The following is a 27544-nucleotide window of genomic DNA, read 5'->3' on the forward strand; positions in this document are numbered from 1 at the left end:
TTTCAGGTTAGTCAGCTTTGAGACAGGGCTTGCTTAGAACAATCTCACCCCCCCCCAAAAAATGTACCTAAAAGCTGAATACAGCCTCCCACAGCACACAACTCAAGCCACCACCCTCGCAAAAAATGCAACTGCTTTGGTTTGCCCTGTCACTCGGAAGGCAGTTTAATGTGTTCTGAACAGCCCTGTTACACTGCCCATGGACATTAAAACCACAGTAAGCATTTGGATGTGTATTAGGCACAAACTTAGATAGATGTGCTTTCTAAAAGTTTAACCCTCCTCCCCAAGAACATTAAAATCATTGCCCCGATACCTAATTTTAACGCTGAAGTAGTTGAGGCCTGAGCAACAGGCCCTGAGATAAAGTTGACCTCTAGATGAACCTGCCAACTGAACATTATATATGCTTAGTATCCGATCACCAGCAAAATACCCATGGTCATTTGCGAAAGACATAGCTTAGGGAAAATATAATCATTAACGAAGATACAGTGCATCCTTCCTTGCTTAGAGGCAGGTGGTCGAGGCCACGAACCAGCTGTTTGGCCTTGTTTGGAACCAGGTGGTTAAAACCCAGCAGATGAAGGAAACTCCCTCGGTTCCTCCCTGAGCCCTGGCCAGGCTGTGGGGGAACCTGAGAGAAGAAGAGTGAAGCCAGATGGTTTTGCATTTGAAATTACGTAAGCTTATTCAACAGTGTAAAAGCTGGACCCTCTCACAGTGACTTTGGAGACCTCCCCTATGCGGGGACGTCCTGCACGGGACTGGCTCTCCAAATCCTCACTGCAACAGGGGCTCCCTACTGACTGCAGACCTGGATGATGGTAACATGTTAGGGCAATTGGTGATGTACCTTTCTTAATCACAACTGCTAACCTTAAGTAGTAATGATTAGGTGCATTACCTTGCTTATCTGTTTCATTGCTTGAATCAGGGTATTGTAAGCTAATGCCTTATTTTCTGTATTAATTTGAAACAAACAGTAAACTAAGGTTATTTTCTTTATTGGTGTCTGTGTGCTATCTATTGACCCCATCAATTGGCAAAACAAACACACATTCATAAATAGTTGGCTTTTTTACTTCCAGTGTACATCAGTATTCAGAGTGTATTTATTCGACAAACAGAGCCAGATCATGTGGCTTCTTAATTCCAGTCTTTGCTGACAGAACAGTATCAGGAATTATTTGTGCTGTAGCATGGACTAAGCCACTACTTTGCTGGCACATCTAGGCTGACTCTTGAGGTAAATGAATAACTAGTAATAAAATTATCACCCCCACCTTCACAACCCTAATTGGGCACACCAGTTGTCTGGGCGCACACAACGAACAATAAGAATTTGATTGAGCTAGAGAAGATGATGGTGGGTGAAACAGCTGCACAGCAATGGTGACAAACTCAGCAGTACCTGTATATACAGCAAAGGAAGTGAGAACAAGACAGTAACTTTTTTTTTTTTTTTTTTTGAACAAAACAACCCACAGCAATTCAGCATCATCTGGAGAATCAGCATTATTAAAAACTCCATATTAACCATAACAGCAATTAATTTAATGCAATGACAACTTTATTGAAGAAAAAAACCCCAGCACTTTTAATATTTCACTTAATTACAGAGAAAGTTGGAAGTTAGGAAAGAAGATGTTTGTCAAAGTAGAAAACAGTGTAAAAACATACAAAAAGCACAACAGCAAATAGAATCAGTAACAGTAGAAAACATTGTGGAGAATTTCTGAGAGTTTGGGTTTTGTTTTACAAAACAAGTCCACAGCTGTTAAAAAAATATAGTGGTCCCATTACAGTGAGGCACGTGGTTTTAAGAAAAATATACCATTTCTGTGCTTTCTGTCTTGCATGGTCAGTATTTGCTGTGGTTGTTAAACATAAGTATATAAGACAAGCGTGTTTCAATGTCATCATCCTCCTCACTTTACAATAGCAACAGTGATCTTACTTCCCTTAATGTGACTAAGTACCAAAACTAAGCAAGAACCATTCTCAGACTCGGAGGCTCTTTCCATCTCATAGCACATAGCAAAAGGGGATGAGCTTCAAGTGCCCGCACTACTCCACAAGGCAATTCCCAGAACAGGAGTTTCAGACCACATGTAAGCAACAGTGCCATGAGCCTCCAAATGCATTGCACGCCAGCTGCATTCTACCCACAAATCATGATCGATTCAAGCCTGCCATCTTACACCTAGCTGGAAGCCATCCCATAGCAGGGTCCCTATCCTCCCCCAAACTTGCGTATTTATTCACACACAAAGCTTACACCACTTCCTTTTTTAAAAAACAATTTCTTAGAAGAATTTCAACTTGGTGCAGAAATTTCTTCCTTGGTTTTTGTAACAGTTCATGAACAATCTCATTACTGTAAATACTAAACAAGAGGAAATTGTTCACATCATCCCTGTGGAACCATCTCAGATAGCACCAGTATTCACAATGGACTTCATTGCATGAAACAGAGCAAATCTTTGAAGTAATGAAAAAGAAATCCCACATTTTTATGTGTAGAATCTCAGTACTTTGGGAACACATGACTACCACCCTCCTTACTTCCATTTCTACTGTATCTGGAAAGTCAACTGATCCCAGATATGCACATTTCATGCTAGAACTGTATGCTAGAACTGTATGCTAGGGCTGCTTGGTTAAGGTTATGTTATCTGTACTGCAAAAAGTAAAAAGTGGATAGGCAAGCTGACCAACAGTGAGGCTGGGCAAAAAACACTTTCTGGAAGAACATCAAAGCCTACCGAGATGCGCATCCAACATCATGCAAGTTTCTTTAGGAAAGTCAACCTTGAGTTAAGTGCTGTAGGCAACAGAGCAAGGACTTTGGGAAGGAAGGAGCTTTGCTATTTAAAACACAAACATCTCTATTTGCAGTACAGCACACACAACAAACATTCCTGCCTTGAAGGACACTAAGATAGAAAGCTAGAGAGGGCTTCAAAAATGCCCACCACGCTTCCTGCTGAGCAGATGACCAAAGCGGATGGTAACAAAACTTAACATAAAGTAGTATGAATGATGAAAAGAAGGTATGATGGTGTAATCTAATTCAGATTGGAACTGGTCACGAGAGGTTTACTCCCTGATTATGCAAAATCATATAAAGTATTTTAACAAAGTGGGAAAATCTTTTGCTGCTAAACTTGGCATCAGCTTGAACATAACTACTTATAAGCGACTAAGAATCTGAAGAGTTTGTTGTGATAAAGGAGAGTTATTTTAAATCAAAACTGCTTGTAGACGAAATGATAAACCCTGAGTATGTTTCACATATTGGCAAGAATACAGTGAGTCTCTCCTCCTGTCTGACCTTCACAGGAACAGAATGCAACACCAAAGGGCAACATAAGCCCTAATTGCACTCTGGCAGTCCTTGTGTCTTTGCCACCTCTCCTTGGATTCCCTTTCTTTAATGGCACAACTGCTGAGCCTCACGTGCTATACAGTCAAATGAAGATTTGTTCTTCTCTCTTACTGAATAAAAAGCTGTGGAGTTGGAAAAGGAGGGGGAGTAAGGAAAAAAAATAATCTATCTAAGGTTACCCACTATATATTGGTAGTTTCCTAAATTTCTTACTTCCAAGCGGCTGTGCTCACAACAGTCAGCTAAAATGTTCCAGTTAGCTAGTATGCAAGTTGAAAAACTAATATTCAGCATACCCACTTCTGGTGTTCTAGAGGAACTGCTAGAGAGTCAGGGTGCCACAGTCCTTCAGAAGCCAGTCAAGGAAGAAGCAAAAGATTTTTACTCCTAATCTGAAGTATTCAAAAAAAGAACAAAGTCAAATTCCATTATGTTGACTGCTGATGAGCCTGGAATGATGATCCAAGTTAACATAACTTCCTGGAGAGGGAAAGGAGGAACGTATGCTATACTTCTAGTGTTTTCCAGGAACAGCCAAGTATGTTAAACTAAATATTGGAATGCAGAAGGCATTAGGGTTGCATTTAAATTGCCCTCACACAAAGGAATTCTGTAAACATCATCAAAGTCCTAATAAAAGACTAACACAGGTCCTTTGACAGATGTAAATTAGGTTTGAACCTTCTCCCTGATAAAAGACACACATCAGTTTAGATACTTAGGTCAGTCAGAGGAAAGAAGTAGCAGTATTCTGTAATTCCCAGTCTCTCTTGGGCATTTAACAATCCTTCAAGGAAAGTAATAGTCAACCTAGTTATTCAACACTAATTTCCAAATTCTAGCAGGAAAATAAAAAAGCACCAGGAACTGCATTTGATCATCCTGTGTAATGGATTCATCCCAACATCGGTGCCATATTTTCAAGGCAGCATTTTCCATTCAGATGCCTTTGTAACAGGAACTCTAGCCAGCTGGAATCCACTGAACGCCTGGTGAAATTTCCCTTTCATACTATCCTCAAAAGGTTGGTGTTTTGGGTTGGTTTTTTTTTTTGAGAGGATCCTAACAGAAGGATGGTACTGTGCTTTATAAATTATCAGAAGGACACTTAAGTTTAAGATTTTGAATTAACTCAGTTTCTAGTAACTTTCTGGAAGCCACAGAATTACTTGGCTTCACTGTGGGTTTATGTTTTATTGCCAAGTACATCTAGGTCTTTCCTACATTGAAATCTTTGTAGTACAAGTCAGGGATGTGTTTGCCATGCAAACAGAACGCTGTTACCTGGCTAAACTCCTGGTAGATGGAGGAAGAGAGACTTCAGTTCATGTTGGATAATCATCTTCGTAGCCACTGCCTCCAGCAAGACAGTTGGTAAGAGGAAAGGTGAAAGCAGTTAAACAGTATCTCACCCCGCAGAAGCGGGAACCTGTGCTTATAAACAACTAACCGCAGCAATGGTTTGGGAGTAAGTGATTATACACAGCTCAGAATATGAACAGAATATAGAGTAGCCTTGGAATTTGGATACCGACGTTCAGCATTTGTTTCGAGCTGGCAGCTAGACTGATACACGCTTTCTTTGATAAGACAGGCAACAGAAAATTGTACTTTCTCCTCAAAACAGTTGTTCTTCGCTAGTGTATGCAAGAGCTTTAGGAGACACAAAACTGATCCCACTTACAAAAAAGAAGAAATGTTGTAGTTCTAACTTGTAAATAAGGTAAGAAGAAAACATCTCCTTGGACCAAACTGCTTAAACAATATCCTGCTTTCACCTTATCAGAGTTCGTCCTGTGGGAAAGGACATACATAAATTCTGTCGTTGCTTACCTATCAGGCCCTCAGCTTTGCATGGCCCCTACGCTGCAGCTGGGAAAGAAGGGAAGCACCCTGCATCATGTGAAAAATTTCAGTTTTCTGCCTTTTATGTATTACCTTTAGCTGCAGGCAAGGCAAAGAATTCAGGTTCCTGACAGCTAAAAGATTCTATCAACCTTATTTTGCAAGTGCTTTTCCTACAGGAGTAAGTTATTATAGATGAAAATGTCCCTTTCATGTATTTTAAGGAAACACCACCAGTCTAAACTGAAAAGTAAATATTTCATTAAAGATGCAAACATTTCATACTTACTCCAAAATAGTCTTTTCATTTAGAATTAAAGTTTTTTGAAGTAAACCTAAAATTTTTCAAGAGGCATGAAAAGAATACCAGTATTCCATTATCCAAGGTAAACAGTGCAAAGATTAAGTGACATAAGGCTATTTGAAAACAAAAAACAAGTTGTCAGTAACAAATCAGTTGCCAACTGATTTTTTTTCTTGAAAAAAGAAATCCTCTAGACTGGCATAGTCCCATCAGAGTAGAGATCTCCATTTTACAAACTTCATGTATTACTATGTTACTTTTGCAAAACCAAACAAATACATGACTTTATATAAAGAATTATCATAACAGATTCTGGATCTCCACCTAGTTTTTCTGCCAGATTGAACTTCATTTGACCACGAGCACCCTGTCCTACAGACACCATTGCTTACAAAACCAAGCAATTGCACACACTGGATTTAACACAAGGGGCTTCTAAACAAGCTGAAAGGCACATGTTGGAGACAGAAGTAGGAAAAATACACACACAGTGATCTTAACGTAGCTCTACTATACTTCCTAGAACTTTGTGAAGCATCCAGTATTCCTCTCAGGACAGGCAGACTGAAACACATTTCTTCACAGCATCCCTACAGGCAGGAGAAAGAGGGGAAAAAAAACAACAACACAGAGAGTCACCTCAGTTATGCTGCTTGATGAGACTCATTCCATGCTGCTGTCACACTGACACTGAGGACTTGAAAGATCAGCTGACCCTGTATTAATTGTGCTTTCATAATTTGAATGACTACATGAATGCATTAGAGACAAGTGGATCTGCTCACCGTCCACCTGCCCAACTGCAGCAGAAATGACACCTGTCAGCCTGTGTTGAGGCAGTGCAACGAAGGGTGGGCGTGATGGAGCAGGGGAGAGAACTGTGTGCTCAAACACGTAACAGTGCTCAGGGGGGGGAACAGGGAAAAAATGAGTTACACAGAAGGTGTAAAAAGTAGAAAAAAGGTACACTTGCCTAGTAGCATTTTGGACCAACATTTAGACATCCAAAGGTAAGCCTCAAGTTTAGCACATGGTCAGCACGGTTACATATTTTTATGGGAAGCCCTCACATTTTGTTACATCTGTGTTCTCCCACTAGAGAATGTGCTTAGTTTCATGTTCAGATTTAACTACATGTATTTCCTCCCCCTAAGAAACCACCATGGAAAAACTTTTAAAGCAATACACTACAATGCTTCTATAAGCTAATCTTCTGTATCATTAATGCTCAAGATGACAAAAAAGTAAGGGAGTAGGGAAGCTTACCTTGCAAACGGTATGAAGGAAATGCTGTACCTAAGAAGAAAAGATTTTTAAAGTTACTATTCATGTCAGATTTTATTAGTCACAAACAAGAAGAACAACTCCTCTGATGCTCTAAACAGGTAACTGCAAGACACACAACTAAAATGAAGCTCTGAGGTTGTGAGCAACAGGAATGAGTATCCTTGCAAGTCATCTTAGCCCAGCCGGGCTGTGAAACACTACGGCAAAACCGGGGTGGGGGTGGGGGGGGGCACGTTGTAGAAGCATTCTAACACAGTTCTCCTGCACCCGATATATTTTTCTGAGTGCTGGCTAGATATTCATACCAGTTTCCATGCTGCTGCAACATTACACAGAGCATATGTTAACTTAAAGAACACTGACAGTTCATTTGATTAGCATATCTGGGTCTTTGAATAAGACAAACTGCAGAAGAGGAATACCAGACAGTAAGCAACAAATTGATTTATAATGGAAAGAAAAAAAAAGTAGTTTTACTTGAAGCTCACAGAAATTAAACACGTTCAGAGGAACTTCCCCCGGAAATGGAGCCCTGAGCTCCATCTCTAGAGGGGTGGTCGGAGAGACCAAGACGCAGGAGTAAGTCAGCTCCTCACTGATGCATTGTCTTGCATCTAGGGGAACGGTGGGGTACAAATTCTTCTTCCCTCTAACTCATGCAAGGTCAAAATCCACTCACAATTCAGCTGCTGATGTTAGGTGTGATAGACAATAGGAGTGTGCAGGGAGGAAATCACTTACCATGCCAAGGCAAAAAACTGTAAGATGCAGAAGAGGAGCGCAAGTCCTTTACCCCACTGAAGGAGGGGAGAAGAAACCAAGCAGACAGAGAAAACATTGTAAGAATCTTATTTTCAAAATACAGCCCAGTTATATATACATACAGGACACACATACTCACCCAGAAAGCAGCACATAATGTTAGTATGAGACACAACTAGAAGAAAACAAACAATATATATTAAACACAGAAACAACTCCAGTTTTTATAGATATTGCAACACTATAATGAGTTCCTCCACACAGACAGATTACATAATTTCATAGATGCATCCAATCCTGCATAACGGTGTCCCTTATTTAAAATGCTCTCACTATTACATTCCTGAAGTGAATTAAAGCAATAAGAAGTATCAGCCCAATATCTACAGGAAATAATTTTACAGCCGCAAAAGGGGAAGAGGTTCCTACAGCTCTTTTGCAACATCAGCAGGTCCCTGCTTCATCCCACACACTTCTTGGTGTCACAGGTATATACCACAGTTCATCATTTTGCAAGTAAGATCTTTCAGTTACAACTTTAGTCTTTCTGCTTCTGTACAAGCCATATTTCCTGTTGATTCTCAAGGTTACCATGGGGTTGAAGTTATTTCTTTATTTAATTCTTATTAATTAAAACTACAATTCACTTTCAAGAACTTTCAGCTATTGCTTAGTAGCTCTCCTGTTTAATATAAAGTCCAGCACAACCATTTAAACCAGCACTTTTTCTTTTCTTCAGAGTTGCACTCCGTATTTACTACCGTTAAAATCTCTGGGGGTACAAGGCAATTTTGGATTATTTTATGTTTTAACAGGAGCCTCCTTTTAAGTTTTTGTGTTCAATTTAAGACACAACAGCTCATTTAGCTACAACCGATGCTGATACTTGGTCTTCCTTCATCAACATCTAACAGCCTTTTGATACACATGTAACACTGTGCCACTAGAGATTATAATGCACGTTTTAATGCTTGAGTAAAAAAAAAAAATAAACAAATTAGCACTACATATTCAAGACAGCAACACATGCATTGCCAAAGAAATCACACACCTCACCTCAGTCATGATTACTGAAGTTAAATGTAGTTTTTGCATTAGTTAAGGTGGTGATCTGTACATTGGTCTAAATACTACATCATACATCTAACAACTGGCTTTATTCCAGTTAACAACATTCCAAGCATTCTCCTGACTCCAGGCATCCTAAACGCATACAAAACAAACACACCAAGCAGGAGGCTGCTTGCTTCTGATCTGTGAGGATACACAGTCAGTTTCTCAAGCTCTTATCAGTTGCCTGCAGCCTCTCTGGTTGTTTTAAGTTAAAAGTTGTGTGAGTTAAAAGAGAAAATAGGAAGCGCTGATGCCAAGCAAACACTCTGAAGACATTCACACTGAAAGGAGGACAGTGTCATGCAGCTTAAACCACCTTCCAGACTTTAGACTCCAGGGGACAATGGGGAAGTCTAAGAGACAAAAAAGCACATGCACTTTAAACAAGGAAGAGTCTGAAACTTAGCAGCAACTTTCACACACACTCACACACCCACCCAGTAGAGGGTTGGCTACCATTCCTATCTTCTGAAAATAAAAATAATTCCAAGGGCTGACTTCAGTTGAATGTTGAGTTTGCAGTTTCATTGTGTCACATGAGTTTCAAAACCTGAAGCTATCAGCCAGCTGGGATGATTTCTGTATTTTTAATGCAAGATGACCAAGGCATAGAGACTTCCCAGTTGCTTTCTCAGGGAACGATTATTTAAATTGAGGTAGAAATACCTGCACAGCTCTTTAAAGCAAATCAGATAGAATAAAAAAAGACAAAATTATGCAAAATAGAATGCCTAACAACTTCTGTAGTACAACTTTTAAAAAACTAGTTTCCCACCTTTTAAGCAACATGTAGATATCATGTTGTGACCTCAAGCACCCTAAAAAAGCATGTGCATGGTTCACACACCAGGCACAGACCCTTAATGCTGATTTAACATAACAACCTGGCCCCAGCTCAGTCTTTCATAATAGGAAAGTGGTTTTCTGGTGCTACACATACCTTTCCACTACAGCAGATGTGCAGGATATTTGATGTTTTAAGAGAAAAAAACCAAAAAAACAAACCAAACCACCCACCCACCTACCCACCCTGAGACATAGATCAATGTGTAGGAAAGGACTTTACAATGGGAATTGTGTACAGGTTAGCAGGAGTTCAAACTGATTCCTTTGATACTTACTAGCATAACAATAGTAGCAATCAAACGTGTAGGCTCAAACATCCTTTTCAACTGTTGCATTGGTCCCATAAGAAAAAGAGTGCTTTGGAGGGAAAAAAAAAAAAGAAAAGATTAAGACAGAGAGTAGAAAGGCAAAAGTGTAACTAATTAAGGTCCCTCATTAAGGGGGGGTATTTTATTCAATCGCTGTGATATGGGGCATCAGTACACTATGTTGTTATGGTAATCAGTGCTGCGTAACAAAAGAAACAAAGAAACAGGACATACAAGACAAAATCCATCCCTGCTTTTCTCTGTGTAAGGTATTTATTCTATAATTTTATTCACACTTGTTCAGTTACAACTAACATAAGCAGAGCAGAACTGTCAAGCCGGAAGCATGGTTCAAGGTCAGCTTCAATGAGATCATTCTTGACAGGTGCTTTTTTAACCTGCTCTTGAAAAACTCCAGCCACAGAGGCTCTGCATGGATTGACAGGTCACCCAGCTAAATTCCTCTACATAAAGGGCTGTTTTCAGGCCTGGATCCATTCTCCGATCCCTTAGCAGATCTGCAGCCCTCATTTAGAGCCCTACTGATTGATACTGCATGAACAAGGTGAAAGTTTTACCTAAGGTGATATTTCTGCCTCATCACTATAGTATTTCTAATTCCATTCCTTGTGCTTTGTGACATATTGTTAAGTTTCCTCAGCCACAGAAGTTTATGCCTCTGACAAAATTAAGGGGGCTACGTTTCAGCACCCTGAATGGCCATGACGGCTTATCAAACACACCTGCCCTGACAGCCAGCCTGCCCAAATATATTCACCAAAACACACAGAAAATACAAAATGGCAAACCATTTTTTTTTATCTTGGGGGGGGGGGGGGGGGGAGGGGAACCAACAAAATCAAAAAACTTCCATGTTCAAAACATGAGTTTGATTCTTCTTTACTAATAAGTAACTTTTATCTTGAATGCATTACTAACAGCAATAAACAAAATAAAAGGTTTCTTTACTGTTTCAGGGCACTTCTGGGGAAATGCTGATATTCAGCAACAAGAGAATGATCTACATCATCAAGCCTTCTCACACAAATGCAACAGCTTGTACCACTTATGCAGCTTCACCTATCACTGTGCCTTAGTTTCACATCTTTATTAGGGAACTAATATATAAAGATTGTTACCTCCCAATAGACGCAATATTCCCCAGCGTATAAAATACTGCAAAGAGTATCAGCCCTTTCTTTGGTACCCATAGCAGACAAGTACCCTAGAAAGAAACGAACGGGGTGGGGGGGAATAGAATTAATATTTTTTTACATTGCAAAAGACATATATGCAAGAAATGTCACAACACGAGAGAAATCTTAGGAAAGCTTAAACCCAAATTGCAGAATCACATGCACACAAAAGTAAATTGCATTTATTGGCATTCTTGTTAGCAGTTAGTGCATTGCATCGCAGCTAACGAACTGAGTTAGATGCCTTCCCAGAGGCTCAAAAATTAATTAATAAATAAAGCAACAGCATACAGCAAGGCTGTAATTACTGAAGCTCAAAGATCAGGGAAATACGGCAAAAAAAGTCCTTACCAAGAGCGAGCACAGGCACCCTATTGCAAAACACGCAATGAAGCCTTTCACTCGGGTGCCCCAACCTAACGAAGCCGCATCAATAACCTAGAAACGAGGAGGAAAACAAAGAGGGCGAGTTACGATGTAGTAACGGCTCTGCCACTCGGGCAGCCCGTGACTCGTCCCCGGGACACCAAGCCGTGCCCCCCCGCAGGGCCTGCCCTGCCCCGCCGGACCAGAGCCCCCACTCCCCGCCGGACCGGACCAGAGCCAGCACCGGCAGCGGGCGTCGCGGGGTTGGTTGTTCGGGTGGGGGGGGGGGGGGGGGGGAGAGGGGGTCGGGGGGGGGCTCCCCCCTGCCACTCCCGCGCCGCCGCTTCCCGGGCTGGCTCCAAGCCGCCTCCCGGCCCGAGCCCCCGCGGGAGACCCGGCCGCCCCCTCCCATAGTGAGCTGAATAATGACCTACGTACGACTTAATTAAAAAAAAAAACAACGTGCCCGCGCTCTTGTCTGTCTAAAGGTTGAAAAACATCCGGAGACCCTTATTGCTGACTTTAGGATGTACTAAATCAGAGAGCCTCAATGCTGACCTGAGGACGTCATTCTCGAATTGATGACATAAAGAACGTGCTAATTACCGAGGCCTTAGATTTCTGTTATCTTTAAAGATCTGGTCCTAAGTTGTTGTTCGTACAACGGGACAGGGAATTTAAATCATGGTCACCGGTCTATCGAGAAACAGAGTCCGCGCAGACACAAAAGGTAAAAAGTTCATCAGAGGAAGGCTCATGATCTCCACCTTGAAGACCCCCGGACGACCACTCCTCAAGGACACTAACGCAAGTGCGAGATATGTTAAGGAGGTCCCGGAATTGTAAACAATATGTAAATGATTCCCCGAAAAGTTAATGAATAGTCATGAGTGACTTGTATAAAGAGGGGGCTGAAAGGTCCCCTGGGGGTGCATGCCTTGGTGGAGCGATCCCCGCGCCCCAGCGCTGCCGAATAACGACCCTCCGCTCGCCCGCGCACAGGTGAAGCGATTCCTCCGCTCCGAGCCCAGCAGCCAGGGCCCCCCGGCCGGGCAGCGGCTGCTGGCGGGCGGACACGGGGGCCTTTAGCTGCAGGCGGAAGGTGGGGAGCGCGGCTCAGCCGCAACCCGACGGCGCTCGCCCGGGCCCCGGCGGCACAAGGGCGGGCCGAGGCGGCACAGGCCGGTCCCGCCGCCGAGCCGAGGGGCGGCGCAGGCCCCCCCGCCGGCCGGGCCCCGGCGCGCAGCCGGCCGCGGCAGGGAGGCGGAGGGCACGGCGAGCGGAGCGTTACCTCAGCCAGGCCGCTCGGCTCCTCCGCGTCGCGGCCGCTCAGCACCCGCTTCAGCTTGTCCATGGCCCCAGGCCCGGCCCCGCGGCTCTGCCCCGCGCCCGGCCCGGCCGCTCCTCCCCGCCCCCGGAACTCTGGGCCCCGGCACGCACCTGCGCCCGGCAGGTAGGCGAGGGCCGGCGGCGGCGCGCAGGCTGCCGGGGGCTGTAGTCCGCCGGGCGGGGCCGCTCCCCCGCGGAGATGGCCGGGACCCGCCGCCTCCGGGACTTGAGGAGCGGTGAGTCCCCCGGGGGGGGGGGGCGGGCGGGGGGCAGCGCTGTGCCGGCCGGCCCCTCGCCCTCAGCCCCGGGGCGCAGCGGGGCCCGTGCCCGCCCCCGGGTGCTCCAGCCGCCCCGCGGCCGCTTCCCGGGAGCGGGGGCACCGGCCCCAGCGCCGCAAACCTCCCGCAGGGGTGGCGGCCGGACAGAGCAGCCCGGCGAACTGAGGTTGGCCTCTCCACAGTAACTTATGGGTTCGGGTGTTTTAAGAGAGAGCAAACAGTCCCACCTTCTCCAAGTTTGCCATCGCTCACCCTTCCGAGCACTGGACAGCTGACATCCAAACTGTCCTGCTGTTCTCCAGACAATGAAGTCCACACCCTCTGCCAGTTTTACTTCTCTAGTTGTATCCTACCTCCTCCCACCGGTTTTGCATCCATTACATGGCAATAACGAAGCTCATAGAAATAGTAACACATATTTCATTTTCCTCCCACTACTGGGGCTCTTTCCCTGTTTTGAGAAGGTCTCACTTTATTTTCGTAACTACCTGGAGTGGTCTGGTGAAAGGCAAAGGCACACAGACCCAACATCTTAGTAGCATGCACAATTCAGCACCACGAGCAGTTATTTTAGTTTATTTTGCTCAGATAAAAACAGAACTATAAAATGTTTGGTACGTTTTATTTAGCGACATACAGGAAAGAATATAAATTGTCACATGTTAAACTTGCCACAAAACAGCTGGAGAATCACCCCACTCCCTCCCCCTCAAGTTACGTTATCCGTAGTGGTACTTTTCTGTGGAAAATTTGTACCAGAGAGCTTACGGTGTACCGGTTTATGCTGCTGCTTCTTGGTAACGTGTGGTGTGAGAGAGTCACAAAGTGCTCCACGTTTTACTTTGTAGTAACTGTAACTTCCTAAACACACTCTTGTGATTCCCCCAACACGTGTTCTACTGAAACACAGAGCACCCACAACAGATGGGTATCACATAGCTATAGAGTCAGGATTCAAGTCCATTCAAGACAACTGTATCAACAGGTCACAGATCAGTGTGTGTGATGGACAAGATAAAATACACAGTATAAGCTAAACATGCAGAGCACCTTCTCAACCGTAGGTGTCCATGCTGCCAGTTCCCCCCCAACTATACTTTAGCCCAATGGAGCTCAATGTTATTAGCATCACTGAATGTTATCAGCATCACTGACCAAACTGAAATCACAACTGTAATTAATGAATGCAGATATAGGTTCATGCTAGCACTACATCAGCTCTCCTCTCAATCACTACCAGCTTAAAGTGTGTTTTTGTAAGCCTTTAAGGCATTTAAAAGAATATATGCTCAGAGTAAAAGAAATGCCATGACTGGCTTCTCTTCACCCCCCATTCGTTGTTCCCTTCCTTTTCACTCTCTCCCCATATCCCTCTATCACTGGAGTGGACCTAAATAATTTTCTGTTACCAAATTAAATTTGATCACTTCCATGCTGTAATCATTTGCAGCCCCTTCTTCATCCTGACACTAAAATCTTTAGGGAAGAAGTGCAGGAAGGAAGATGAAAAAAGCCAACAGAATTCAGGACTGTAAAGGGGAATAGAGGACCTCACCTCTAATTCAAAGTGGCTGTAAATTTGCTTACCCAGATCATGTCTGGCTGATAATAAATTCTTTCAGAGAGTGTTTAATTTCAGTTCTCTTCACTCATCTGATCCCATGAGTCATAGGATTTTTTTGCAGTAATCCCTTCCAAAGGATTCCAAAGATAAGGCTGCAGGTGTAGTCAGGAAAAAAAAACAACCAAAGAAAGATATTCTAATCAATAATGTTTTACAAAATAATCCTCACAGACCCTCAGTGAGGTAGGCATGTATTAACTCTAATTTTTACATACAGGGAACTGAGGCACAGAGAAGTGACTTCCTTGTGGTCTGAGTAAATCAGTGACATAGGAAAAGCTGCCCTACAATCTTATGATTAATTCATTACACCAGGCTGCCTCAAATAAAAGTGAAAGGGTGTAGTGTTTGTTTTTAATTAAGAAACCAGTCACTCAGATGGCAGTACACTTTTTTCTAAAAACCTCAGGCTCTTCTCCAAGTGAAAACCATTTCTCAAAAGACCTGGTTAAATACCAGGTTTTGAGGTGGGTTGTTTCTATTAAGCCATGCAGTGTAGAATATGAAGACTTTAAAACAAAAATTCCAAGACATCAGAATGTGTACACATTCTTATCTGCTATCACCTTAAACCACAAGGCCTACTTTTCGCTACAGTCCTTTGGTTCTTGCACTTCACTGAGCATGAGCAGTAAACCTAGACAAGTCTGTTTAGCTCCCTCACTTAGGCCAAACCATTAATTTAGGATTTCCAAAATCAATATAAATATTTGAAGTTTAATCTACAAAGTGTTGAGTTAAAACCATAACTATACATAGATGACTATAGATCACTTCTATTAATACCAGAACTTAACAAATTTTAAAAATAAACCAAGATGATGTATCTGGAATATGTTAGCAACCTTTTAACGGTATATAGGATCTTGTTCCTCAAACTGCAAATACCAGCATCCTTTAGGGAAGCAACCCTTTAGGGATTAAGAGACTAAACACCCCTCTCTTCCCCAGCCTTAAGCCACACTTCTATGTAGCAATTTGACCGTCAGGGCAGTACAACCATCATACATGGGCATCATCCGCGATGTCCAACAGGAGGGCAATGCAGTACAATGCATTTGCAAGATTATGTGACTGTAGCAGCATACAGACCACAAGCAATGGTCTCCAGAGCTGCTCAGAGAAATCTGGCTGACATCAGATTAGTATTTGTGAAGAGACATAGCTATCAGTGTGTGCCTCTGTTAGCCTCCAGGTTTAATCCTGCTCTGGAGTTATTGCCTCACAAATAAGGTAATTTTACCTTTATATAGTGTCAAACAATTGCAATTATTTTTTCTTTTCCTCCTTAAATCTACCTTCAGATGAAGCAAGAATGATCTTAAGTTACAGTCTGGATCAGAGACTCCAAAAAGTAACTTAGTTGGTTACCAGCTCACAGTAGGGGAAGCCAAGCAACATGTGTACACAAAATAAATGCAGAGGATTTTTTTTTTATTTTTTTTTTTTTACACCATGGACAATTTCTCAATAAAATCATGCCAATGTTATGACTCCACTAGTCTCTTAGTATCTGAACAGCAATAACAAAATCTTCATAGAAGTGTTTGTGGTGGAGGGTATCCAGACAATACTCCTGCCTAATTGGTGAACTAAACAGAACCTAGACTTTTAATCGTGAGATTCTTTCTCCAGTGCCATTGAAAACTGTAACTCACCATCAGACTATCATTAACTCCAGATACAGGTTAAAAAAAACCACAAAAAAACACCATTAGCAAAACCTGATTGAAATGTTTTCTCTTAGGGCTACAGAAAAATTAGCCAAATTCTTTATTCCACTAGTAGTGAAACCACCCCCCATGGCAATGGTTACATGATCACATTATCCCCCATGGCAATGGTTACATGATTCAAGTCCATATAAAGTCACATTTATTTAGACTTAACAGACATGGTTTCCAGTGCTGCTGCTGGTTTAGGCTCCAACTTCTCTGGGAATTCTAGTTTTTCACAAATTGTCTCCTTTATGGGTAGATACTGAGAGATCTCGTTAGGTTCCGTGAACAGTGAAGGTGGAACATCCTAAGAAGCAAAAATTTTACAGGAAACAAGTAAACAAAAAAAGAAGAGGGGGAGGTATTCCAAACCCAAACTTTTACAACTAATCTACAATTTACCTGATTTAAACACCTGAAGTAAAGTATCATTATTAAAATTTACCTTATAACTTCAAATGTACAGAGTCTTTTACTCATATGGACCAACAGGCTAAGGAAAGCTATTTAATGCTTTTAAGCAGCAGACTGTAAGAGTGCAAGGAAGTCAGAGACATTCATGAACAGCTACAATGTTTGTTTTAAAAAAATGCGTTTATCATCTAAATGTAACAAACAGTCTTCTTGAGGTCCTAGTTCTAGGTGAGACCAGGATGGCCACCAGGGAACCCATGCTTAAGGTCTTCTAGTCATTGCAATATATTCACTGGAGTTGCTTGGGTTTAGCTATTGCTAATTGATATACCTCGACATGTATCCTAAGTTTTATGAAGTTCAGCACAGACATTTATATGAAATACTAAAACTCATTGGATTTTAATTTAATGTTTAAATAAATTAGGTGGTTTCATTAAGTTTGTATCTTTCTCTGGAGATTCCTGTAGATAACTTCACCACACACATTTTTTTCCCATCAGATGTCTTGTATACTGAGCAAACCACCTTCAAACTTTCTAGTAATATTCTTTAAGAAAGTTGTTATCCAGAGCTATTCAAATGCACTCTGTATTCTGGATATCACTAACATGCAAGGAATTCTACTGCTGTTTCAGTTATTCCAAACCTAAGCGAAGCAGGAATCTTTTTTGCTTTACCTATGCAAGCTGATCTAGGGAATTGAAAAGCCATATGCATTTCCTCTCTATAACATGCAGGAAAAATTATTTAACAGCATAGGTGAAACCTGGCTGACTGATTTATATTTCAAACCCACAAAACTATCAAAAAGCTCACGTCTGGATTCAGTCCCATTTATAGGAATCACATGTTGTTAAGAAATGATACACTGCCCCTTTTATCAAAAGGAAAAGCATTCTGCCAAAATACTCCCTCTGAAGGTTAGTAACACATTTACAAGTGAAGAAAAAACAAGGGAGAAGGAAAGTAAAGGAACACCCAAGATCAGGTGTTTGGTCAAGAATAAAAATCAACAGCTGCAACTCCAAGTGTGCCACAACTTATTCTGAGCCATTGCTAGAGTTTTATGGTGAACTGCTAAACTTACTTGAGAAAAACTGAATGAGTCTATCACCAAACAGATCTTAACCCCTAATACCACTTGCAAGCATACAGCCAGCCCTGAAATTTAGCATCATAGGACACGGACTATCTGATTTTGTGGCTGAACAGTTCTATGAAAACGTAAAATAATAATAAAAATATTGTTAACTCAAAAGTAGAAGTAACCCAATCCTATATCTTGTCACATGATCTGAGCATTTACAAATGTGAAATCACCAAAATAAATGTTGCCTAAGCAGAAAGTTTTTTTTCCCCTGTATCAGTTCCAAACCTAACAAAGAATGACTTACACAGTACTTCCTATGCTAACCATAAAACATTTTAAAAGCAGACAAAAAATATTTTTTTTTAAAATGCAATACCTTTAAACTTGATATTTTGCTTTCTCTGGATGTATATTCTCGCAACATGTAGGCCTTGTCAGCCTAAGGGAAAAAAATGACAAAAAAATAATTACAAAATCATTATCTAGTATCAGTGCAAAATAACAATTTTAAACACACTAAATTTAGTAAGCATTTGAATTTAGTTGACCACAGATTTTCATCTGGGAGCAGAAACATAACGTTCAAATTCACAAAGAGAGAGAAAGATGCTTAGCAATGTTCTCTTTCCCAAAACTCACCTTTCTGTGTGTATGCATGAAAAAATTGTATGACTGAATATGCTTGTTAATCTTTACTCAACTAGAACTCCTACATCAGTATGAATACAGCTAGACAAAATAAGCAAACCACAACTCAGATTCTATATTATTTATGAGATACTAGAACACAATGTGGTACAGTTATTTGCAAGTTAAAACTTGCAGTCATGTATTAGACAAGCCAAAAAACATTGACTTGGAGATGAGGGTAAGCACAGTATCACACCATTTACTGCTATTTTCCTTCTAGTACTTCCTCTTTAATCTGCATCTGTCAAATCTATTTAAATGATTACTTCACATGAGGGGTAGCCTACTCTGCTCATACGATACCAAGCCCCATGGCATCCAGTAATTGGTTGCTACTTCAGCATCACCACAATAATAAAATACACTTGAAACTTCAGGTAACTTCTATGCCCTCAAACATCAGTATTAAATTACAGGAATATCAGCAGGTCTTCTCTGAAAGTAACATGGCAAGGGAGCATCTGTATTCATGATGGCAAATAAGGGTTTACCTCGTGATGAAGCCTTGTATCATTCATCCTGATAAGCACGCCATCAACTCGCAAGAAAAACCTCAACAGCACAAAAAAGCTGGAAGGCATAACTCTCTGCAAAAATAAAGATGTTCCATTCAGCATATTACAAAGTTTTACTTTAAGCACGCATTTATCTACATCAGTGTCTTGGTTTCGACTGGAATAGAGTTAATTTTCTTAGGCTGGTGCGGTGCTGTATCTTAGATTTGGTGTGAGAACAACGCTGAAAACACACTGATGTTTTTAGTTGTTGCTGAGTGATGTTTTTAACAAATCAAGGACTTATCAGCTTCTCAGGTCCTACCAACAAGAAGGCTGCAGAGGCACAAGAAACTGGGAAGGGACACAGCCAGGACAGATGACCCAAACTAGCCAAAGGGATACTCCATGCCACTGGACGTCACGCTCTGTATATCAACTAGGGGGAGGTGGCTGGGGGCTGCCTATTGCTGCTCAGGGACTGGGTGGGCATCGGTCAGCAGGTGGTGAGCAACTGTATTGTGCATCACTTGGGGTTTTTTTCCGCTTCCCTTTGGATTTTATTCCTCTCCCCTTTTCATTACAAGCATTGTTATTATTATTATTTTAAAAATATTTTTTTTCAATTATTAAACTGTTCTTATCTCAACCCTTGAGTTTTACCTTTTCCCCCGATTCTCCTCCCCATCCTGCTGGGGTACGCTGGGGGTAGGAGCAAGCGAGCAGCTCCGTGGTACTTAGTCACTGGCTGGGCTTAAAACACAACAATCTGATATTTGTAATGAAAGATAGTGTGAGGAGCTTTCAGTAGTAAAGTAAAAATTTGGGCTGTTGATGTACTACAACTATCATTGGACAGCAGGGCAGAGTGTGTCTCAAAAGATTGTTATACAGGATGCAGAAAGAGGGAAAAGATTGTTCCCTGAATCAACTGACAGAAAGAAAGATTTTATTTCTAAGAGCCACAATAAAGAGCTTTGCATTTTAAACTTTAAATCTCAGAAGGAACAACATGCAAAAAGTTACTTTATTTTGCATATATCAGCCAACTGAGTCACTAAGCATCTTGTATACACCTCTCGGTACTCACTATTTTTACACTCAGACTTGATACTCCATGATCATGAAGTTCGTCTTCAAACAGAAGTACTTCTTCAAAAAACATAATTTGCTCCCTGGCTTTCAATTTCTCTGTATTTATGTGTTCTGTTGTAGGAACAACCTGAAGAAAAAGATTAAGAACAGTTAGAAGCAGTGAGTTAGTTTGTTGCCAAGCTACATAAAATTTTTCTTGATCTTTTAAATCCCACAATTGCTACTTTTGGAGTCAAAAAAGCTTTTAGGCTTAAAACATTCTAAGAAAACAAGTTAAAATTAAACCCAAAGTTTCCAAGAGGAAACATCAATCAAAGCAAAAACCAAGAGTGGAAAATTCTGAATAAACTTCCCTCTGGGTATAGGCTCAGTAGCATTTCAGCTGCAAACAACTCTGCTCACTCTCGATACTTGAAAACATTTCAAGATGCCTTGTGTTTAACATACAAGGGATAAAAGTTCTGGGTTATAAACAGGATTTTAATATCTCTAGCCCACTACAAACCCTGAACATGATCCTAATAAAGCCTTGCAATGGAAATCAAGTGCCTATATATTTCTATCTCATGGGCTCCATATACACACAAGACATCGTTTATTCCTATGCTGCACTTTTACTTCCAGAGTAACTCCAATGATCTACACCTAACACAATCCTAGTGGATTAATATCAATTATCTGCTTAGTAGCAAGCAATCTGTATCCAGTAAAGAGAAGGTGGGATCTTCAGTCTTACTTTAAAGTAAATAAAGACAAGGGAGAGCCTGTGAGTTTAAGTATGAGGAGTTACTGCTGCAGAAAAACAAAGCCACTGAAAGCAGACTGACCTACAGATCTGCTTAGACAAACAGGCAAGCAACAGAGAGTAAAGGTACTAGAGAATTACACATTTACTAGTTCTGTTGTGTGTGAGGAGCTCAGGGCTTCAGAGGGGCATCCAGCAAGTACGGAAGATTCCCATGTGCTTTACTCTCTGAGTAAGTTCTCCCTAAGGGACACAATGGCACCCTTTTATACAATCCTAAAATGCTTTAACACACACACACACAGAGTTACTAAAATAAGCCATGATTTGATTAGGACAACATGCTGAAAGACATGAAAAACTCAAACTATATCTTGAAGTCAAAAACCATGAAGCATGAAAGATTTTACAGAAGCCTATTATAAGGTAAATGACAGCTTAAAAAACCCCAAAACCACAAAACAGAAGTGTTTGTCTGAAAGACTAGGCAATCAGCATTTAACAAGGTGAAAATAGTTACCTTTAATGTTGCGGTATCTCCCAGCAATGTTCCTTTGTAGTCTGTTGTGTAAGTCCAATCATATGGCTTGACAACTTCCTTAGTGTGCTCAGTCTCGCTCCTGAAGAAATAAATAAGAAAACAGCATGCTTTGTAGTTATTCTTAAAAAATTACAGCCTCACATAAGATTACATATTACGATTCCCACACGCCTCAAGAAGAAAAGCATCAACATTGCCTGTGCTGCAATGACAACATCAAGACTTAATCACATAGTATTGCTTCCTTTACAATATATGTTTCCATAATTTATTAGAAAAGCGTTAGCACAGGAATTCTGGTAACACTATCTCAGTCCTGGGTAAAAAAAAAAAATTTTTAGTTCAACGTTGCTGAAAAATTCCCATTTCGAGATCATTTTTTCTTTGCAGGCAGAAAGCAATCTGCTGATAACACACAGCAATCAATAACACTGCTGTTTGCCTTAGTTTTTGTGACAGCTTTGATTTCTCTCTGTGCTTTATTTCTAGGTGCTCTGCCGCTACTTTGGTAAATACTAAGCAGTACAATTAGTTCTCGTTCATGGTAATTGTTCTGCTATTTTCCTAAGGCTAAGATTTTGAACACGTACAGCATTTTACACTTTGAAACCCCACACCATACAATCTTGTAATGCTCGAGGCCCTATGAGTTTAAATAAACAGAAAGAGCATTAAGCCATGTTAAACTTGTAGTTTATTTTAAGAAAGCCAAGATGCAACTGCAAAATACAGTTGACCCAGTTTAACAGATAGGATGATAGTGGCAAAGAAAAGCCAAGTGACTTCTGTGATCCCACACTGTATCTACAGCAGAACCAAATGTAACGTGGTCTTCAAAGTAATTAAAAGAACAGACTGAGCTCTTATGACCGTTTCACATACAACACACCAGTACTTGCCCACTGGTGATAAAATACTGTACCTGCTCTCTTGCCACTCCTCTGCACAAGCCACTTTGATCATACCTTGACAATTATTGACACATTTTAAAGCATCTGTTGCATTGAACTCAATTCCAAAACCACGATCGTGCTGTATTCTTAGGATATTGTCTCCAAACATCATCTCTGGCAGGGAAGGCATGTGTAATTCATCAGCCAATCTGTACAGAAAAATAAAAGTCCCATGAAGAGAGATCAGTCAGCTACAGTTCAGTGAAAGCAGTCTTGTTTTGGAGTAAGTAATCTTTAGACCATGGTAATTCAGAAGACATATTGTCAATATGTTCCGCAAAACACCTGTTTTCCCAGTTTACTCATTTGATATGAATTGCAGTCATTGATCCAAAATGACTTTTCCACCACAAAAGTATTCCTAAAACATTCCTTCTCCACCAGGCTTGTACAAAAGCTTCATGTGGGAGGAATCAAAACACTATCCAAACAGCATGAAATAGCAGCTTTCAACCTGTTGTAGCAAATCCCTGGATGGTCCATGAACTACTTTGCTAACTTTTAGGAACAAACACTCATTGTCAACAAGCTTAAATTCACTACACAGTGGTCCATACCTCCAAATTTAGAAGCCTACAAAAAGGGGCCAAAACAGACTGGCAGAGTACGTGAGAAGTGCAGAAGACACTACCACGCTCTACTCCTTTCCCAAGCTGGCAGAGAACACAGTGGTATTTGTAACCTTACGCATGAAAACCGCAGCCAAAGACCCAACCGGACAAAGTACTGCACGAACCAAATAAGCATGATCCCTGAGCAAATCTCAAACATTTCACATTTTGTTTTACATCAATCTTTATACTTATGTATACATATGTACACATATACATACACTACATATAAATACACACACACACGTATATAACACCACTTTATATACATACTGATTTTATTTACCAAAAGGCTTCATATCTTTCTTTTCCTCTCTACCACTACCTACTTTACTTGATCAAGATCAAAAAGAAAAATACAACATTTGGAGAGAAGAAAACTTTAGGAAACACATTATTTATAAGGAGGAGAGAAAAAAAAAGTGCCCTAAGTGTAACATTCACATTGATAGTAAGGCATTCCTGAACAAAAGTGGTAATTTCTGTAACTCTGCATACAAAAGAACATTATGCTAACGAGCCTGAAATAAAAATAGCAAATTCATACATCTGGAGAATATGATCCTATGTCTCTCCCAGAGAAGGCAGAACGTTATGAACTTTTCCATTTTAAGTGTAGGCCCCTTGACCTGCAAAGACCAACCCCAGGACAGAAAGGAGTTCTTGCATGTTTAATCCTTCACCTTTCCACAGAGGTTGCCGAGGGATTTTTGTGATAGAAGTTTGCCAGAAATAAAACTTCTACAGATACTAATTATGTTCCCCAAGCAATAAAAAAAAAGGCAAGATGCCCAAAGAAATACATTATAAAAAGAAGCCGACGAAAGGCACTGCAACTAGGCAGTTCTTGACTCTTCAAATTAAAGTGGATGACTTGTTTTGGGGATCTCACATTAGGTATCAAGACCTACAGGTCAACGGCTAATTTTGGATTTCTCTTCCCTACCTTGCAAAATCCTCTGTGTTCTTTCAAGCTCCTTTTGTGGCTCTTCCAAATTTACTTCTCAGCCTTTTTCAACACATTCTGAAAAACTGTTTGTCCCTCAAAAACATCTAAACAGACAAAGGTAGTTTCTGAATATTACAGAGGTGGCTGTTTATTTTAACATAGCTACAGTTAAAGAAACTGAATAGATCAGAAGATGAGTACAGCAGGCAATTTGGCTTCTAGACTGGCAGTTCAAGTATCTCTTGAGTTAACGTCCTCCTGATCTTAGGAATAAAGATCTTCATTTTTAAGAGGCAGCATCCTACAAAATAAGGCTTCAGAAACCTGCCATAAAAATAGGATACTCTTAAAGGTAGCCCCTCCTTCCCCTGCAGGACACAGGTACAACTTAGCTCAATGCTGAATCCTCATTACAGAAAAATTACTGAAACACAGAATTCAAGTTTTCTTAACTGTAACTGCAAAAATTAAAAGAAGCAGTTTGAGAAGATTATTTCAGGTACTGAACGTAAGATGGAGGAAGGAACGTATTTTTTACCTGTTTTAAGGCTGATATCCAGTTTTAAAAAAAACAATCAGCATTATGCTGTTATGTGAAAAAAAACCAAACTTTTACGTAGTTTACTGTGATAAAAAAAAGCATAAGATTTCAAGACATGGGGCTTCATAAAAAAAAACCACCCAGCCTCCAAAAAGTTAAAAGCACACATGAATGAAGATACATTTAACAAAAGCAACAAGACTTTCATGTATGTATTTCAGATATTGAAACTAAGAAGTATCTGTCAAATTCAACTGCCCAAGGTCAGCTACAGCGCTACACAGCTGAACTGCTCAGTTCCACATGAGCAAATCTGACTCAAGTACTTGATGCTGACACAGAAACATTTTCTCCAGTGGTTTGATAAGTGTGGGAATTAGTACAAGGAGATGGAAAATAGTATTTCTTTTATGAAAACCACTATCTTAAAATAGCCGCTATCACAGAATAGCTTATGAGAGCCTGTGGACCACATTTAAAAGAACTTTAATCACCGTTAAAAAATAATGAAGAGAAACAGACCTCTAATTAGCAGGCTTTTGTTCGTAGAGGTCTAGGTCTCCAAAACGGTTAGCAATCATTAAAAACAAAATTCTGGAAACCATCTGTGTCTCAAATCATCCCAGTTTCCCAAGCCATTAGCCTCGCAAAAAGAGAGGGCACAACACCCGCCCCTCCCCCAGCTACTGGCCCTGAACAGCTACTGAACAGCGTCCCCCGCGCCCCGAGAATGTCACGGCTTGAGCAGGGCGGCGAGGGCCCCGGCCCCACCGAGCCGCCTCCCCGCGCCCTGGGGAGGGGCGGCGAGCAGCGGCGGTACCTCCCGGGCCCCGTGTCGTCCCCCTCCTCCCCGCGGCCGGTCCCAAACCCGCCCGACCTCTCGGCCTGCGCCGACTTCATGATGTGCGTCCGGGCGGCGCTCAGCTTCCACGGCCCGAAGGTGAAGTCGCGCCGGCTGCTTTGGAAAACGGGGTGCATGGCGGAGGCGAGGGGGAAGGCCCCGCCGAGGAGGAGGCAAGACGGGCCGGAAGGGGCGGCGGCGCCTGCCCTGCCCCGCCTCGCCGCTCCGCCGCAGCCCGTGCACCCCTCACGGCAGCAACGGCGCCGCCGGAACCGCCGCCTCAGCGGACTTCCGCTTCCGGGGACACGCTCCTGCGCGCGCAGCCCGGAAGGCGTGCGGCGGCGGGAGATGACGTGTCGGGGACGGGCCGTGGGCGGGAGGCCGGAGGTGCTGGGCCCCGGAGCCGTCGTGCCGGGGGTGAGAACGCGGGCGGGAACCTCCTTCCACCCACCGCGAGAGAGCGGGCCTCCGGCCTCCTGTGCCCGGCGCCGCCGCGGGCAGCTGGGCGCGAAGGACCGGCGAGCTCACCTGAGCCCCTGTCCCCGGGGAGCCGGGCAGCGGCGGCGGCAGCAGCAGCCGGTGCAAAACGTGCGTGTCCGCTAACGCAGGGTTCTGCGGCGGTGCTACGCACGGGGAGGTGGAACAGTCATGGGGAGCTCTAAAGCTCCGTGGCCACGCTCAAATGGTGCCGAGCCATTCTCCCTGGCCATGCTTCAAGGTTCAGCAAGCATCACCCAGCCCCAACACACAGACGCCTTCTGCTGTTGCAGATATTACACACACAGGTGCATACATACGTGTGGAATCTCCTGTGCCGGTTGGGCATAGTCTTGAACGCTGTCCGGAGATGGCATTTTGAAAATGTCAGAACGTGATGGCAGGGTAAACTTAAAATCCTGTGGAAAAGCATCGGAAGAACTGGTTGAGAATAACATAATTTACACTTCCAGCCCTGATGCTTGTGTTGCTTTTCTGCACCATGGAAAGGACAGACGCTCCCCGAGAGCTTCCCCTTGTGTGGGGGCACAACGATGTGCAGCCCAGCTCGTGTTAGACCCGCCAAGCTGAGACAGCAGCTGTGGGAATGCGATGCCCGTTTCGTGAAAAACTCCCCCTCTCTTCCAAAAACCACAGCGCAACCAAAACACGGCAAAGCTCAAGTCAGAGCAGTCACCTTTGCACTCAAAGGCCTTCCAGGACACGGGGAAGCCAGGAATTAGGGATGCATAAGCGTGGCATTTAATTATCATCCACCCTGCGCTCACCGATGTCCTGTTTCGGGTGGGGGAGAACAACTTTTCCCCCCCCCCCCCCCCCCCCATCCGCTCTCTGTTACTTCCAACAGCATTTCGGGGATTAGGGAGTCTGGCGGTCGGGGTCTGCCCCTCTCTCGGCAGCTGTCTTGCACTGTGGTGCCGGGACAAGCCCCTTCACCTGATCTGTGAAAAGCGGACACCCCCCACTCCCCTCTGAACTGGTCTCCTGCGTTTCCAGCGGGGGAGAGCTGCGGGGAGCCCAGCGGTGCGGGGAGCGGCGGCTGCGCCTCGGGGCGGGCCCGCGGGGTGGATGCGGTGCCCCCCCCCAGCCGGGGCACGGCCAGGCTCTGCCCGCGGCGGCGGAGTCCCAGCCCGGGGCTGTCCTGGAGGCTCCGCGGCCCCCGCAACGCAGGCTGAGCTCGGCTGAGAGGGGCGCCCGCCGGCCTGGGGGCGGCCGCAGGGAAAATGGCGGGCGGCGGAGCCGGGGAGGGGGCGCGGCGGGCCGAGGCGGCGGGGCGGGCCGGCGGGGAGGGGGCATGGCCCTGCGGGGGGAGGGTCGGGCCGCGGCTCGAGGCCTCTCCGCCGGCGGCGGCGGCTGTGGGGGGCCCGGGGGCGGTGACCCGAACCCTCCCGCTCCGGCGGGCGGTGAGTGCGGTGCCGGCACCGGCGGCCGGGGGGGGAACAGGGGTGGCGGGACCCGGTGGTGGTGCGGAGCGGTCGGTGGGTGCCCGGGGCGGGGGACCCTGCCCTTTGTTCACTGCCGGAGGGAGCGCGGGGGCAAAATGGCGACCCCCTGTCCCTACCCACCGTGTCTGCCGCTCGCCGCCGCTGCCTTTGTGTGTGCCGGCAGGGGCGGGACGCTGCCCTGCCCTGCCCTGCCCTGCCCGGGGGGGCACCACCCCCCGCGGCCGCCCCCTCCTCTCCCCCGGGGCGCGGCAGGGCCCTGAGGGGCCG

At 43.4% G+C, this 27544-nt stretch overlaps 2 protein-coding genes across 4 annotated transcripts; both read right to left on the minus strand.

The window, feature by feature from the left end:
- Positions 1 to 1551: 1551 nt before the first annotated feature.
- On the minus strand, positions 1552 to 12867 carry SFT2D2 (SFT2 domain containing 2). Its single transcript, XM_055710516.1, has 8 exons — positions 12710 to 12867; positions 11404 to 11490; positions 10996 to 11081; positions 9824 to 9905; positions 7729 to 7764; positions 7569 to 7624; positions 6807 to 6836; positions 1552 to 6130 (listed from the first exon to the last, which is right to left on the minus strand). The coding sequence occupies exons 1-8, from the start codon at positions 12770 to 12772 to the stop codon at positions 6091 to 6093; spliced, it is 480 nt and encodes a 159-aa protein (XP_055566491.1). The 5' UTR covers positions 12773 to 12867; the 3' UTR covers positions 1552 to 6090.
- A 763-nt stretch (positions 12868 to 13630) lies between these two features.
- Positions 13631 to 27530, minus strand: TIPRL (TOR signaling pathway regulator). 3 transcript variants are annotated; one of them, XM_055710514.1, is made up of 8 exons: positions 27398 to 27530; positions 26132 to 26230; positions 22362 to 22541; positions 21419 to 21518; positions 20149 to 20280; positions 19056 to 19151; positions 18251 to 18313; positions 13631 to 16674 (listed from the first exon to the last, which is right to left on the minus strand). In XM_055710514.1, the coding sequence occupies exons 2-8, from the start codon at positions 26158 to 26160 to the stop codon at positions 16525 to 16527; spliced, it is 750 nt and encodes a 249-aa protein (XP_055566489.1). In that variant the 5' UTR covers positions 26161 to 26230; positions 27398 to 27530; the 3' UTR covers positions 13631 to 16524. The 3 variants fall into 3 exon arrangements, with proteins under 3 accessions (XP_055566489.1, XP_055566490.1, XP_055566488.1); XM_055710515.1 differs by lacking the exon at positions 27398 to 27530 and adding an exon at positions 26509 to 26530; XM_055710513.1 differs by lacking the exons at positions 26132 to 26230; positions 27398 to 27530 and adding an exon at positions 25371 to 25622.
- Between the last annotated feature and the right edge of the window lie 14 nt (positions 27531 to 27544).

This window comes from Falco cherrug, chromosome 5 (assembly GCF_023634085.1).
Source record: "Falco cherrug isolate bFalChe1 chromosome 5, bFalChe1.pri, whole genome shotgun sequence".
Classification (NCBI taxonomy): domain Eukaryota; kingdom Metazoa; phylum Chordata; class Aves; order Falconiformes; family Falconidae; genus Falco; species Falco cherrug.